General features: G+C 34.3%; 3 protein-coding genes across 8 annotated transcripts; 2 read left to right on the top strand and 1 right to left on the bottom strand.

Moving 5' to 3' along the window:
• The first annotated feature begins 2,449 nt into the window (after positions 1 to 2,449).
• LOC129315795 (sodium/calcium exchanger NCL-like) lies at positions 2,450 to 7,032 on the top strand. Its single transcript, XM_054959849.1, has 7 exons — positions 2,450 to 3,065; positions 3,789 to 3,974; positions 4,654 to 4,835; positions 5,244 to 5,389; positions 5,507 to 5,783; positions 5,863 to 6,171; positions 6,444 to 7,032. Exons 1-7 carry the CDS (start codon positions 2,660 to 2,662, stop codon positions 6,690 to 6,692), a joined length of 1,755 nt encoding a protein of 584 aa, XP_054815824.1. The 5' UTR covers positions 2,450 to 2,659; the 3' UTR covers positions 6,693 to 7,032.
• On the bottom strand, positions 6,063 to 10,181 carry LOC129315796 (uncharacterized). 5 transcript variants are annotated; one of them, XM_054959851.1, is made up of 7 exons: positions 9,092 to 10,181; positions 8,903 to 9,013; positions 8,213 to 8,370; positions 7,950 to 8,124; positions 7,508 to 7,669; positions 7,140 to 7,200; positions 6,063 to 6,200 (listed from the first exon to the last, which is right to left on the bottom strand). In XM_054959851.1, exons 1-7 carry the CDS (start codon positions 9,632 to 9,634, stop codon positions 6,157 to 6,159), a joined length of 1,254 nt encoding a protein of 417 aa, XP_054815826.1. In that variant the 5' UTR covers positions 9,635 to 10,181; the 3' UTR covers positions 6,063 to 6,156. The 5 variants fall into 5 exon arrangements, with proteins under 5 accessions (XP_054815826.1, XP_054815827.1, XP_054815825.1 ...); XM_054959852.1 differs by having other exon boundaries at positions 6,117 to 6,232; XM_054959850.1 differs by lacking the exon at positions 6,063 to 6,200 and having other exon boundaries at positions 6,764 to 7,200.
• A 1,691-nt stretch (positions 10,182 to 11,872) lies between these two features.
• LOC129315329 (protein IQ-DOMAIN 10) lies at positions 11,873 to 15,876 on the top strand. 2 transcript variants are annotated; one of them, XM_054958956.1, is made up of 6 exons: positions 11,881 to 12,072; positions 13,092 to 13,209; positions 13,505 to 13,642; positions 14,304 to 14,531; positions 15,106 to 15,219; positions 15,336 to 15,876. In XM_054958956.1, exons 2-6 carry the CDS (start codon positions 13,138 to 13,140, stop codon positions 15,633 to 15,635), a joined length of 852 nt encoding a protein of 283 aa, XP_054814931.1. In that variant the 5' UTR covers positions 11,881 to 12,072; positions 13,092 to 13,137; the 3' UTR covers positions 15,636 to 15,876. The 2 variants fall into 2 exon arrangements, with proteins under 2 accessions (XP_054814932.1, XP_054814931.1); XM_054958957.1 differs by lacking the exon at positions 13,505 to 13,642 and having other exon boundaries at positions 11,873 to 12,072.
• Positions 15,877 to 16,605: the final 729 nt, after the last annotated feature.

The following is a 16,605-nucleotide window of genomic DNA, read 5'->3' as shown; positions in this document are numbered from 1 at the left end:
ACTTCTTTTATTTAAAAATAAAAAATATTTTTTAAAAAATTTAATATTAAAAAATATAAGATATTTTTAATTTTTTAAGGTGTAATTATTATTTTTTTAAAATATTCCTATTAATAATGACTTTATATTTATTATAGGGTGTTTAATAAGGGTAAATATGAAAAGATAAGATTAATTGAAAAGTAAGTAACTATTTTATTGGGGGTGAGATTTAATTAAAAATGCCTTATATTTTTAAACGGAGGGAGTATTTGTTTTCTATTTTTAAAGATTATTTTTTTAAAATAAAAATTTTAAAATTTATTTGGATAAGTATTTTTATTTAATTATTTTTAAAAACAAAAAATAGAAAAACTTTAAGTTGTTTTTCATTTTATTTTTCTTGTTTTTAAAATACACTATATTTTATTATTAAAAATTATAGTTATCTTGATTAATTTTTATTATTAATTATTATCTTTAACTATCTAAAATCATAACTACCAATCTATTTTTAAATTTTAAAGCTTTTTTTAATTAACATAACTAAATGGATTCCTTTTTTTTAAAATAATTTTAAAAATTATATTATAAAATATTTTTTAAAAATAAAAAATGAGAATAGAAAACAAACAGGCTTTTAGAGCCTATTTATTTTCTATTTTTAAAAATTAGTTTTATTTTTGAAAATAAAAAATTCAAAATTTATTTGAATACTTATTTTTTATTTAATTATTTTTAAAATTGTTTTCATTTTTTTTAAAAAAAATGAAAACAACTTTAAATTATTTTTATTTTATTTTTCTTGTTTTTAAAACACATTACATATGATTGTTGAAAATTATAATTATCTTAGTCAATTTTTATTATTAATCACTATCATTAATTGTCTGTAACCATCACTATTAGTTTAATTTTTAATTTTAAAACTGTTTTTAATTGATATAATCAAATGAATTTTTATTTTATTTTATTTTAAAAACTATATTACAAAATATTTTTTAAAAGCAATAAATGAGAATAGAACCCAAACAGCCCCTTATATTTAAGAACTTTTTAAAGGAATTATTTACAGATAAAATTCAATATGAAATCGTTTGTTATTAAGATGGTAATGAAGATTTGTTTTTTCCTAATGTTGATTTGTTATTAGTTTTATTTGTGAATAATTCTCTTGAGATGTTTTTCAATATGATTCTTTTAATTTAAATTATACTCCCACCATCCTAAATTATAAACAATTTGATATATGATTATACATATCAGTAAAATATAATAGTGATACTTTATCAATTTACTTTTTTAAAATAAAATTATAAACTTTAAAAAATGAACCTATATAATTAATTATTATGTTATAATATCATTTTAATTTTTTCTCTATTTAAAAATAATATTAAAAAAGTATTATTAATAGAATTTTAGTTTTGTCAAGTTTTCTTTTCTTTTCTTTTTTTTAAAGCTGAGTTCAAGCTACTGTTTATTTGGCAGAAAATGAAATGGTGTCCTTCTAGTAAAATGCTAGAGTCTTGGATGTTATTAATGATCTATGATAATTGAATTTTAAAGAGTAAATTACATTATTTTTTTATCAATAATGGAAATTTAATTTCTTAACTTACACCTTGTTGGGAGAAAAAAAAAAAAACTCTTTAACTCACACCTCTATCTACATATTAGCTAATGTACTAATATACTGAACATTTGAGAAAAAGGCATCTTCTTAAATGATATTTAAATTTTTTGAAAAATTAATTTTATGAGTACCATATGTGGAGATACATTGGAAAAAAAAAAATCAGTAGATCACTCATAATTCGGGAGGCAATAACTGCTTAGGATCCTTCAACACCTAAGTCCTAACTGATAAACTGATAATTATTATGAAGAATGTCAAGAGGTTGGAATTAATTTAAATTAAATTTCAAACATTAACTTTTAAAAATTTGTAAGTTTGATTTTTAATTTTATAATTTTATTATAATAAATTTACAACTTATTTCTTTCTATCTTTATTATAGAACATTTTCAATATTTTTACATATATTAAAAAAATTAATTTTTTTATATCATAAAAAAGTGTGAAATACTTTTATTTTTATCTTTAAATTTAAATAATAATAAAATTATATTAAATAATTTCAAATGAATTAAGAAAGAATAAAATTTAAAAATTAATTTAATTAATATAAGGTGTCATATATTTTAAATTAAAAATTATTTTTAAAAAGTGTCTTATAAATAAAATGAAAGGGAGTGTGTTTCAAATTGTAATAGAAAAATAAATTTATTTATTTTTTAATTATATTAAAATTTAAAATTAAATTATAAATTTATCATTATAAAATTATAAATTTCTTAAATTTAACATTTAAAATTAAATTTAAATTGATTAATTTCTTTGAACCTACGGCATTTTCCCTAATTATTAACCAAAAGACAAAACAACTACTAGCCTCTCGTCTCTCTCCTCTAGCGCTTTCTGCCAGGACCCGCTTCTGGATTCGGATTTGCGGCATGCTATATTTCACTTGTGCCACCGAAACGTCTCGTAAAACCAGCCAATTATCCCCCGTCGTCGTATCCTTTTCCACTGAATCTCTCTCGGTTGATACATGTCTTGTACACATTCCCTCACCTTCAGCTTCTGAATTTCTGATACTGATTCTCTTTACAAACTATGCTTCTTCCTGCCCGTTTCACCCTCTTCCTTGTAATCCTACTCATCTGCGGTCACACTCATGGCCGCCTTGTCATCCGCCTTCCATCATCGTCTTCCTCCTCTGATTCGATCTCAGATGGAGTCTCTGATGATCCGCAGCAGAGCAAGCACGTACTGCTGCTGCCCCTGGCGGTCCAGTCTCTGACGGATTCCACCTGCGAGCAGACGTATGGGTTCTTACCCTGCACCACTACTGTTCTTGGGAACTTGTTCCTCATCATCATCTATGGCTTCCTCATGTACAAGGCGGCTACTTACTTGTCCGGTGGGAGTGAGCTCTTGCTTGAGATCTTAGGCCCTGGTATAGTTGGCGGCTTGTTCCTTCCCATGCTCGGTGCTCTTCCTGATGCCATGCTTATCCTCGGTAAGAATTTTATTTCTTATATCCCTTTGGTGAACTGCCAAGTATGATAGGAACTCACTCTCTGCGCTGTTTGCTTCGAATGAAGGAAGTGAAAAAAAGAAAGGATCCTCCCCCCCCCCCCCGGATGGCTGAAATGGCGGGATAAAATATAGGGGTCAAAGGATCTGTCCGATTGGTCTCGAAGGCAGGAGTAAGGAGGAAAAGTGGAAGTTGCCATATTTTCTGATTAGTTCCAGCGAGTGCTGAGCTTTCAAAATGGAAACATTGAACTTTTGATCTTATAGTGGGGATTAATTTTTAATGCATTGTTAGGCTTTGGTGACTGCATTTCAAGATCAAGTAACTTTTCTGTAAGTTCTTCAGTTATGTCATCAAGTGTTTGCTGAAGTATCAGATATGCAGTTCCTTAAGTAAATCAGGAGCCAAGTGCGATCCTTGCCGTCCCTATTCTTTTTAATTAAATGAAATTTAGGAAGGCTACTGGGTTTGTAACTTTTACACACATCAAGAGGCTTTTGTGTGAGAAGAAATGCCAGATTAAAAAAAAAAAAAAAAACCATTTGTGAGATATTAAGCGAAATGATCTTTGATAATGTGAACTTCATTTCCACATGTAATATTGTATTAGTGTTTCTCATGATTGAAATCATTTGATTATTGCAAACTTCATTTTCTGTAATTTGCTTTTTATTGTTTCTAATCTATTTCTCCCATTTATCTCAGTATCCGGGCTTTCTGGGAGTAAAGAAACTGCTCAGAGTCAGGTCTTTGTTGGAATGGGCTTGCTAGCTGGGTCAACAGTTCTTCTTTTGACTATTATATGGGGTACCTGCGTAATTGTTGGGAAGTGCGACCTTGTCGATTCAAAAGCAATAGACTCACAAGACACGAGGGGGTTTAGCTTAACCGGTGCATATTTTTTTGTTTTTTTGTTTTTTGGCTGCTCTGTGTCACTTATTTGATAATTGAGAGTCAGGTTAGCAAACTTTTCCTTTCCCAAGGTGAGGAAAAAGTCAGTATTTCTCTCTATGGTCATCCAAGAAATAAACTTCTTTACTCAGCATGTTTCTGGTTTTTAGGCTATTAAGTATAGATGTTCTCAGGCTGTTTAATGGTTATCTTTATAACGTGATAATTGAAGTATAAACATTCTAATGAAAACGGAAGATGAGCATAGTTAATAATTTGACATGTGCACCTTTCACTGAAACTTGGCAAGCTGAGAATGAAACATTGGTTAAATCTAACATCTTTATACCATATGTTCATTTGTAATTACTCTTTTTTTTTTTAATTTTATGTTAAGTGGATTTTTTTAAAATAAAAAAGTTGGAAAGTGGAAATCATTAGCAGATGGTCAACATATACCGAATGGATGCTTCTCGCTATGTCTCAGTTTTTAGTTGGATTATTTTGTGACTTTGAGAAATGAGAAGGGTGCTAGGCAGAGTTAAATATGACCCCTTCCATTTTCTTCTCCACCCCCCTTGTGAGTGAGGCCATTATTTCCTTATTTGTGCCATACTCTGCAAGTGCAGAAATATATCATTCATAAGGATCCTTTGTTTAATAAAACCTCCGATTGCAGGTTCTGGTGTTAGTACAGATATTTGGACCAGTTATGCAGCAATGATTATGGCCATATCCATCCTTCCATTTCTGATTGTTCAGTTACCACAAATTCTTAATTCAACTTCAGGAAGGCACCTGGCTGTTTTGATTGCACTCATTGTCTCTCTGTCTTTGTTGATTGCTTATTGCCTTTACCAGGTAAATTTTACTGTTACTTTGGCTGCATTTATTTATTTTGTTTTCCAAGCACTTCCATTATTCTGTCGGCTGTCTTTAGCATCTTTAGATATACAATTGACCAATTTAGAGGTAGTTACCATACCTCTGGTCATCTGATAATTAGGCTTCCTTACACCTTATTTTATGACTTGGTGCAATTAACAAGTAACTTTAAGCAAGCTGCGTTTCATCCAGCCTGAACGATACTTTTATGTTTTATTTTTCATTTTTTGTACGAAGTTGTGACTGGCAGTTCAATGATTACTGCATATTAGAACTAGAACTAGACTTTGTCACCACATAATTATAAATAGCAGTTCAATGATTACTTTTATGTTTTATGCATTGTTTCCATATCCTGATGAAATTGCGGGCTGGAATATGCAGATTTTCCAGCCTTGGATACAGAAGAGAAAACTCAATTATGTGAAACACAAGCACGTTATTTTAGGCCTTTTGAGACGCTTAAAGCAGCATGCATTGGGAAGGTTACTAAGAGATGACGGTGAACTTAATGAAGATATTATAAGAAAGTCAGCTCATCTTTCTGTTTTGACTTAACACATTTTACTTTCTAAAGCATAAGTATTCATCTCATATTTTTATCGTTTTTTTGGTAGTTACTAACTTCTCAATGGATATTTGTACAGGTTATTTGATAGAATTGATGAGAACAATGATAGGCACCTTTCTTATGGTGAACTGAAAGCGCTAATTATTGGAATTGAATTTGAGGAGATTGACCTAGATCACGATGATGCTGTAAAAAGGATAATGGAAGATTTTGATACTTCTCAGGATTCACTTCTCGATGCAAATGAATTTGTAAATGGTGTACGTAAATGGCTTCGAAAGTCTATGCGTTCTCAGGATGCTTCTGGGGATGCTGGTCCACGGACAATAAAGTTCTTAAACGATTTTCACCAAGTAAGTGGTGCTCTGCTGAACTGCTTGAAGGAAATCAGTCTTTATGAGGCTTCTGAATGACTTGACATTTTGTGTACAGGAAACAGAAAGGGAACGTGATCTATTGCATGTAGGGAATCATAGTGATACAGTTGAAGAGGGTGTAGCTGATGCTAAATGGAATGTTATCAAAGCAGTGCTGCTGCTGCTTCTTGGGACTGTGATAGCAGCTGTATTTGCTGATCCTTTGGTTGATGCAGTTGATAACTTTTCTGATGCCACAAGTATTCCTGCTTTCTTCATTTCCTTCATTGCACTGCCTTTGGCTACAAATTCTAGTGAAGCAGTGTCGGCAATCATTTTTGCTAGTCGTGATAAGAGGGAAACAGCCTCCTTAACCTTTTCTGAGGTTTGTATTCTGTTTTGCAATCTTCGTCCCTTTTAGGCATTAGAATGCATGAATAGGAGCTCTAATTTTAGAGAAGAAAAAGAAATTGGAATTGGGTTATTTAATACAATGATGTCACAAAGTTATGTTTGACCCATATTGTCACAAAGTCATAGAAATGAAATTCCTAGGATCAGTAGTGCGATTAAATGAATTTTTTTTTATCCTGCTTGTAAATGAGAACGAACTTGTATTTGAATTAAGTTTGGATTCTGATTGCGATGTCTTTGCAGCTATATGGGGCAGTGACAATGAACAATGTGCTGTGCCTTTCGGTGTTCTTGGCTCTTGTTTATGCGAGGGGATTGACATGGGACTTCACTTCAGAAGTGCTGGTTATTGTCATAGTTTGCGTTGTCATGGGTCTCTTTGCCAGCTTCCGCACAAGCTTCCCTCTCTGGACAGCAATAGTGGCTATCCTACTCTATCCCTTTTCCCTGGCTCTGGTCTATGTTCTTGATTATGTGTTTGGCTGGTCATAGGCCGCCTAGAAATGTTTTCAAAGGCCATTGCTTTCTCTGGTTAATTGTCAAATACAGTTTTTGTTGGGATGTTTTGTTTTGTTTTTGTTTTTGTTTTTGTTTTTGTTTTTGTTTTTGTTTTTTTTTTTTTGTTTTTTTGTTTTTACCAGCGTTGGGATGTTTTGTTGTCATGCTGTTCCCTGAGAGTGCTCTATATTTGCAGCCTTGTTAGGTGTGAGAAGCTCCATGTACATGGACGTGTGCGTGTGTGTGCGTGGTTTTTTTTTTTTTTTTAACCCAAAAACAAATTATCTATCTGAATGGACATTTATGGTCGAGATGATGAAGCTTATGTTTCAAAGAGCGCTGGTGCTCGTGTGAATTTTTTATTTTCATATAAGTAAAAGGACAGAAAAGCGAAAGGAGAAATAGGGTGCGAGGTTTCGTTCGGAGGATGTAGCCAGATACCTCGTATCTCCCCGAGCCACGTGCAGAAGTTTGTCTTTATCATTGCCCATCGTGATTCATCCTACCAGGTTCCCACAACCAGATAAACGATTACCAAAACTAGATACAGAAGAAACCAAAATCCAAAAGGCACATTACGACCAGAAATGTAGAGGAATTATTAGTTCCTCACGTCAAAAACAATGAAATATCTCCTGCTCACATGGCAGAGATTTCAAAGTCGCAGTCAGATTCATTCTTACATGTGCAAATTTAGAGTTACCTTCATCCCTGTGGAATTATGTCAAAATGGATAAGCCATTTTTGGAAGAGTCTGATAGTGAGAAAGAGCTGGTGGGTAGAAGTTACAGAGAAAAAGATGTTCATACCTTCAAATTTAAATCAACATTTTCTCCCACTTCATTACCATTCTGAATTCTGGCAGTTGTCTTGGCTTTTGCAACTGGTGGGAAGAAGTTATATAACGGTTGCTGCATTTGATTGAGTCCACTGAACCCTGGCAATTGAGTAATTTGATCTTCGATAATCCCCTTTAGCAAACAAAATGAAAGTCAAGAGTGGTTAATGAAATCAGCCAAATGGGAGAAAGAAAATCATATATCTGAAGTATATGTGCAAGTGTTTGCTGCTAGGTTCATCAATAAAAGCAAGGCAAGTAGATTTTTTTTTCTTAACAAATCAGCATCACATGATAGGATGATTAGGAAAAAAAAAGATCTTTTACATGCTAAGATTATACTGGAGAACTAGAGGCAAATACTTTAAAGAATTTTTATAATAGAGAAGAGAGTAAAATGAGTTTGCCCAAACCTGACAAGATAGAGACTTTATAGACGTTGAAGGAGACTTGGAGTTTGAAGGCGGACATAATGAAGTAGATGTTGGAGGAGCCAGTGTGAGAAAGTCTCCATTGAAATTCTCATTTTCTGTATTTCTTCTCTTTGAATTTGGCTCTAAGTTGGATGTCGAAGAGGAAGGGGCTTCTCTGTGGATTGATCAGAGAATAAACGAGGGTATGAGGAAAAAAGACTGACAATTACAATGTAAGGACCAAAAGATCAAATTGAAACAACCTGAAATTAGTTGCATTGGCAGCATAGTTAAATCCGCTTCCACTCCGAGAAGGAGTTTCATTCATTTTCATAGGAGCAGCGAAGGTAGGCAATCTAAAACTAAAAGGGGCAGGTGGGACATCCAGGGAGAAGGAGTGTGGCCTTTTCATGCCATTCATCTGCGTTTGAGTTTAAAATATAGATTTATATGCTATGTAAAATCGTCACATATTGTAAGAAAGAAAAATATCGCATCAAAATTTATTAGTTCAAAATCTCAATGAATTAAGCGAGATATGTTAATTACTCGATGATTACTGAAGAAATCCAGGTATATATATTTATATATATATTTGCCATAAAGGAAGAGAGAAAATTGTCATTTTTATTCACTCATCAATTTGAGTTTCTATGTTTTGGTATTACTGTCAAAGATGTCTTGGATTTTGTCTCACCTTAAATCCACCCACACGTGTGATTTTGAACAACTCATCTTGGTGCAGTCAGGATACTGCAACTATTGTGTTTCTAGAAGAACCTTGATGACAAAAAGAAGTCATCTTTTATTAATTATTAGGAGATTAACACTCCTGGGTTAAGACTTAAGACGCACAATAGCTATTCATATGAAAATAATCAAACACGACATTGAAATAGCTAAGATCAATCAAAAGAGAGTAAACTATGACTAAAAGCACATATCGTAAATACCTTCTCTTCCGGCTGCAAAGGCATCCAGTGCCCAGTGCAGTTTTGGTTTGAAGGGGGCTCCATTGAGCATCGAAGTGAAGGTATTGATGAAGTCCCTGATGAGGCATTCACCTACAGGTTCCAGAAGCCATCTTTTCTCATACCAAAGAAGGGAAGGAGCTAGAAGATGCCAATTGAGAAGTATCTTACCATTGAAGAAGAAGGCTGTTCATGTGGTTGTGTTCTTTGCAACCATTTTGGGAGAGGCCTAATGGAGTTGGAATTTGATTCATGAGGCAGAAAAACCAACCCAGGTTCAACACCAAAGCTCTCCTTCTCAAAATCATTCTCATGGGAGCTCCAACACTTTGATACAGTCCCATGGCCTGGAATTATAACAGTGCTTGACGCTTTAGCATCCACCTTTTGCAGTGAAAGAGGCGACCCCGCAGGAAATGAGATTGCAGAAGAGGAGGGTTGATTATAGTGACGAAAATTTGGAATCGAACGAGTCAGATAGGGAGATTTGCTTGATGATGCGGAAGATAGTGATGATAAAATTGCAGGAGATGCTGGAGCTTCGTCTTTGTTTTGCTGTTCCTTAACCCTTATTTTCTCAAGCTGAGCTACCCCAAGTCCTCTTTTTGGGATCTTCTTCTGCTTCGGCTTTTTGCATGGCCTACTACAATTGCCTCCAATGTCATCACCACCATAACTATTGTCACAGTTTTGGATTTGATCTTCTTGAGTCATCGTTGTTATATTCCATCTAATTCTTTACATCATGCACAGTTTTTGTCTCTTTCATGACCAAATTTTTAAGCAGACAACAGATCCCCAGACTTGTAGGGATAGAGATCTCACATTTGATATCACACCCAACATTCGGAATCAAAATCCAAGAGCAAAATCTAAGAAGGTACTAGAAGATTACACTAAATCTCTGGTTGTGGAAATCTGAGGAACAAATCCAAATGGCGAGCCAATCATATAGCAAAGACTGAATAGAGAGAAAAGTATCTGAAATGTTTCGGATTTTTCTCAAATCCAGATTTGCTTGTCTTGTGTGAGAGACAGATAGAAGATTAAACTAACAAGAAGAGAAAAACAAGGCTATAGATATTATCCAAAATTCCGAAAACTTTGAAATCATTCGCTTCTGGCTTAATCTTCGTTCCACATCCCTCATTTTCTTGTTAGATCGACTCTCACAAACTCTTCTTTTCTGAATCATTGATGGGTTATTGGGAGTGTCACTCTTGTGAGTCCGTTATTTTAAGCACTCGAGTCTTGAGGCTGGCCCGTGTATTACTATTAGCCTGACCCTAATTAACAGGTCGTACTATTTAAAGCTTACTAAACTGAGTAATTTTTTAAGATTTTTTTAACAATAATTAAATTAAATTAATTTTTAATCGTGATCCTATCGTTTTTAAAAAGAAAAAAGAAAGTAATAAAATCTCATGCTTGGGTGTTCGTTAGCTATTTTAATTGATTGCTGCAGCTTTAATAGAGAAATATTGTTTTGATATCTAATACCCCGATTTTGACAATATAAACCAAATTTTGATTTCAAATTTGAGTGGGCGAGAGAGATTTTGGGTGAAAAATATATGGTGCAAAAAGCGGGAAAAAAAAATTAATGAGTGAATCTATAATTTCATATTAATGATGTTTCAGAAATAACTAAATCATACTTTGTCCTGAGATAAATTACACTAGTTCATAGCTATAAATAATAGTATAACATGCAATGAAATATTAGTTTGTATCTACCACATGATAAAATGTTATTGTCGTTGATAGCACAATTAGGACTCACAATACTTATACCCCTCTGATTCTTATGCCATTCCTCTGCTCTTTTGTATTTTGTACCGTTTACTCAACGAAATCCCTTTTCCACTAAAAAATATCAATATCGCGCGCGTCCTGAGATCTGTGAATTTTTGTGGATTTTACTGTATTGAATAATTTAATTTACCTCAGACTACTTGGGTCCAAATTTAAATATAAAATATAAAATTTTTGCAAAATATAAAATTTATCCATTATGGATAGTGTGGTTTTCTTCAAGTTATAATTATTCAAATCAACCAATTAAAATTGATCTAGTTGATAAGAATTTAATTCATAATTTACAAGAACATAGATTTAAGACCCGTTATCTAGATGAAAACGTTATTAGTAAATGATTTATAAATACTTTTTTAAATAATTTTTGTTCCAATAAATTCTGGAGACCAGCTCACTTAAACTTTATTCAATAAAAGATAATAATTATTCAAATCAATACAAAGCATACCTCAGAGGTCATTATTAAGTTAGGGAAATCTTGAGCTAAGATAGGCGCAGGGTCACTATATGTAATTACGTTCATAAACTGGAGTCTAAAAATCTTGTCTCTTTATGTGTGATGCCAATGGGGAAAAGATATGCCAACACGTTCAATTTCAGGCACAACAACCAAACTGCATATTGATCAATTTCAATATTACAAACACACACACACATCCAGGAAAATAGTTAAACAGAAAATCAGAATCTATCTACCATGTAAAGCGTCTTGTCATCAATCAAAGACACTTCCACCACCGTCCGTGAGGGCATTGAACCAATTTTAGAGTCTTCATGGCCCCAGTTGTTCAATCATATACTAACTTGAAAGATCATACGCTCATATTGTGGTGCCATTTCACTTTCATTCGCCCATAGTTGGATGAGTCATGCCATCTAACATTGAACATTTAGGGAAATTAGGTTTATTTATACGAAATATATTTGCCAACTACTTAGGTTGTGATATTGAAGCCTGAAACCAAGGATCATGAAAGTTACTAACTTGGGTCACTCCTGAAATTTTTCTTAGATGTACAGTTAATTTTAGTCGGTTAATTTTCTCACGATTTGATTATTTAGTATTTATTTTCTTCATATTTGGAAACATACATGGAAATGGAGATCCCTACCTTTCCTCACCTTCATTCATATAGACTACTCATCTCTCAAGAGATGAACCATCTGCTTCAGTGTAGTTGGCTAGTCGCTCCACCATTTTCAGTATTCAAAACAATCCATCAATCACCATGCAAGCTATTGGCTGTCTTCCATTTTACCTCATCTTATATCACCACCCTCACACCTTTCCATCCTCGACAACCAATCTTCAGGTCCCTGCTTGTTCTTCTCCGGTACGTGTCCCTTCCCCTTCGCCATTATTTTGCATTGAAGTTTCTGCTTCTGGGTATCTCAGATTTTAATGTTTTAATGATGCTTCAATTAGAAAGATGAAGCCTTGTTGCTCTTGCTAATAAGGAAACAATTCTGTTGAACTCCAGTGCTCTGCTGTAGTGGCATTCAATAATTATGTATAAAGATTTGGGTAATTAAATTGGGGGGAGGGGGGAGATGATGTGCATAGTTGTAATTTGTAGAAGAGTATAGGATTCATGTTTAGTGTTTTTTTTTTCTTTTTTATTATGGCTATTTGATCGGTCAGATTCAAGTTGGCCCAATTGAGAGTAACTCTCTCAAAAGCATTTTCTACATCCACGCATAAGTTCGAACTCAAAATCTCATGCTTAATTAGTCATAATCCATTCTACTAGGACCAATGCCTGTTGGTTCATGTTGAGTGTTTTAAATGCCTCAATTCCCAAGCTTCAAAGAAAGTGGATACTAAATGTAACAGCATGTTTCCAGAATATTCGGAGCTGATTCCAGAAATATATTACTTCTGAAAGAAATAAAACCCTTGAGATGTGTGACTTGAACATTATAGTTCATATAGGTACTATCATGCATATGCATGCTCTTTTAGTTTAACATGCTGAAAGCCCCCATTCTTTAGGCTTTGCGGAGTCTGAATTGTTAATTGCATATAATGGAAGCTTGCTTTTTTATGAATTTGCAAGGAATTTGGCCTTTATTTTAAGGGTTTATGGTGGCTACAGAGGACATGTCCAGAAAAGGAGGGAAAGTAATAATGGGTTCTTTGTTCTGCTCCAGATTGTACCAAATGATTTAGTTTATAATGTACCTTAGTGTCTTCTTTCCTGTTGTTTTGTTGACCTTGAAGTGATGTTAGAACAAGTTTACAACATTTTGAAAATAAAAATTTCCCTGTATAAAATAGCACCTGAGTGAAATTTGAATAGCCCGTCTATTATTATTGTTCATCTACTATAACTTTGTAAATATTCCAATGCAGGTTTACAGGTAGCAATTTCTTCATCTTGCCTCCCTGAGAGAAAAGAATGAGTCCAAAAAAATGGTTTAGGACGATAATCAGACTGAAGAAAAAGGAAAACAAATCAAAACAAGAAAAGGTTGTATTTTCTCTTGTCCTTTCAGCATGTTTTTTTTTTTTTTTTTAGTTTTGTACACATGATGAGAACATGGATCTCTCTTATAGCTTTTCTAGAATGTTGTTATCGCGAATTACTGACTGGAGAGGATTAGAATCTGTGAAATCATCAACTTGCTTTGAGTTGTCTTGCATTACTTGAAGCTGGCTCTGTTTTAAGCTCTTCTTACTGTAACTATGTTTTGTTAAGTGAACACTAAAAAAAAAAAAAATTAAACACTTGTTAACACTCAGCACATATAATGCTGCTGAAATAGGTGGAGTCTAGTGCTGAAACGTTAGAAGAGTCAAACAGCACCCCCATTGAAGCTCCAGTGATAAATCGAGCAGTTCCAACAAGGTTGCTTGAAGATGTTGCTGCTATTCGCATTCAAAATGCATTTCGTTCATTCATGGTATAGGAAGACACTTCTTAATCCCTTTATCTTGTGAGTTTGGCTTGATATTTGCTCTTGTTTCTTCATGCTAATGAATCAATTTTGTTCATCCTATGAGCATAGTGGCATTATCTTCTGGTTATCAAATTTTCTCTCGCTTTTTCACAATAGAAAACATAATTTTACTTTTACTGTCTCGCTGGATTTTCCTGGTGAATTCTGTATGCAATGCACGTGGAAAGCAAAACATGCTTTTTATGAGCACTTCTCATGTTCTATGATCATTATGCTTCACTTCCCCAATCCACCACTCTCCTTTTTGAGGATGGGCTCCTTGTCAGCCGGCTTACTTTTATACAAGCACCAAATGGTAGTTAGTGTAGGATTTGCGTGGATTTAATCTTTGGCCACTTCAAGAAATATAAAACTTAAAATTTGGGCCTTCTTACTATTGGGTAGATCAAGTATGTTAAGTGCCCAGGTGGATTTTACAGGAAGATATACTTTGCACACTTAAATTTTTTTTAATGATTGATTTGATTTACCCATCTTTTGTAAATCAAAGTTACATGAGAATCTCCCCCCCCCCCAAAAAAAAAAAAACAAAAAAAAGCGTATTTTAGTAATCTATGATGTTGGCATGTATGACCACCTTTCTCCCTCTCCAACAATTATACAGGCAAGGAGAACAATACACCACCTGAGGGGAACCGAGAAATTTGAAGCTTTGATTCAAGATCACTTGGCCAGAGAGCAAACAGCAACAGCACTAAGCTACATACATTCGTGGTGTAGAATACAGGACCAAATTAGAGCCCGCAGACTCTGTATGGTAACAGAAGCTAGGATGAAGCAAAAAAAGCTAGAAAACCAGTTGAAGCTGGAGGCTAAGCTCCATGAACTCGAGGTATAATTATAATAACTACTGTCTGCTTGCAATGGCTTTTGCTTCTGATGTGAGGTGAGCTTTTGTGAAGCCTCAAATCAACAGGATATGTTTTTGTGATGTTTCAATGATGTATCTGTAACTCAGCAATTCAGTTGGTCCCATTCTCATTTGTGGTTTCAAAGAAAAAGTGCCCCTTCATCTTACAACATGAATCGTGTGTATGTCACTTGACATTTCTATTTGATGACAGTAACTCTTTATCCTGCATACAACAACAACAACAAGCCTTTATCCCACTAGGTGGCAAAAAATATTCAACATTCGATAATTGTTCTCTCTGTCCTCAAGGTTACTTGTTTACTGCGATTATCAGTTTGTCTCCTGTGTTGTAGTTATATATAGGGAGATATATCAGGTAAATATTCACAACAACGTAGGCATCAGTATGGGTGAAAACCTTATTTGAGTATTGTAAGCAAGATCAAACTTTTGCTCAAATGATCAAGAATCTGATTTCATTTCAAGAAATTGCCTCCAAAAGCTATGAGCTCTGTTACCTTTCTTGCAAAATGACGTTCGGTTCGGTGGACAGGTGGAATGGAACTGCGGGTCTGAAACAATGGAAGAGATACTTTCCAGGATACATCAGAGGGAAGAAGCAGCGTTGAAACGAGAGCGGGCCATGGCATACGCATTCTCTCATCAGGTGGAACAGCAAAACTCGCTCCTTGAATTTTACACATCAAGTTCTCTTGCTATATGAGTTATCAATTCATGGACTATTCCACTCTATTCAATTATGACAACATGATGAAAATGCAGTGGAGACCCAACTGCAGCCAGTACTTTGGTCAAGCTTCTTTCAGTCTCGGCAAAGAGAGCTGGGGTTGGAGCTGGACGGAGCGATGGGTGGCAGCACGTCCATGGGAAATTCGGATTCGGGTTCAGCCATCTAAAGCAAAGAAACTGAATGGACAGAACCGGATCAAGTCAGACAAGGTAACAACAACAACAACAACAAACCAGACAGATGGTAGCATACCAGCTATGGATAATGGGAATGAAACTGAGAAGGCCGAGGAAAATGCTACAGGCCTGTCCAAGAACACTCTGTCCGAGTAGTTTGTTCTGTCTGAGGTAGCAAAAGATCAAAGGTTGATGGCTTTCCCAACGAGGGACGGATCAAAAAGGCTTGACATGTTGATCGGGTGTCTTGGATTTTTCATTTTGCACTTCTTATAATCAATTTTGGATTTGTGGCTTGGTGGTGAGAATCTGATATTCAGTGTGTATATTACTGTTAGAAAACTTGTTTTGTTTCGCCGGTGTTTTGCTTTATCACTACAACGTGTTTAGTTTTACATTTCCCTAGTGATTCCTGGTTCTAGCTTGAATACAAACATACAATTCACCATCCTCTGCATTTCAGGTAAATTTTCAGATGATTTTCGTTTTACCCTTGCTCACCAGTTAACCCAAGTTGATCAAGAAGAAGATAAAATACCTTATACGTGTATATATATCTTAAAAATAAAAATATACGTAAGATTTAGTACATAAATGTTCAAACATTGATGCCCCCCCCCCTTTTTTTGGGAAACGTGTTGATATCTTTTTTCCTCGGGGAACTGTCTGTCTGAAAGTAGTCCCAGAATCCAGCAAGAATGATGTATAAATTGGGCCTAATTTGAAGGTAATGGTACCGGCGGGCTTTCCATCAGTTTCAAAAGGGGTCATCGTTTTCAATTTATCATCTTTCTTGTTGTGTAATAAGCAGTTAAACTGTGATGTGATTCTTTCAGTTTCAAAATTATAAAAGTTATCATTGTAACCCAAAAGAAATATAAATACATCAATCGAGATGAGCGCAGGCTTAAAAACCTAGTTTCGTGAAAGGATAGGCTCCTCACCAAATGCCAAGCTCATGCAACTATTTGAGGGACCGGAGTACATAAAAATATTAAATCATCAACAAGAGTGAGCTCTAGCAAAAGAAGTTAATTTCTCATAATGTAATTAATTTAAGTTTGAATTCTCCCTAGGAGAAGAACCCTGGATTTGGTGCCTGATCATAATGCTAAAAAAAGTCATA

This window comes from Prosopis cineraria, unplaced genomic scaffold (assembly GCF_029017545.1).
Source record: "Prosopis cineraria cultivar Desert tree isolate PC_DT_omini unplaced genomic scaffold, ASM2901754v1 PC7, whole genome shotgun sequence".
In the NCBI taxonomy this organism is placed as follows: domain Eukaryota; kingdom Viridiplantae; phylum Streptophyta; class Magnoliopsida; order Fabales; family Fabaceae; genus Prosopis; species Prosopis cineraria.
The sequence above is the reverse complement of the archived record's forward strand: the minus strand, read 5'-3'. Positions and strand labels throughout refer to the sequence as shown.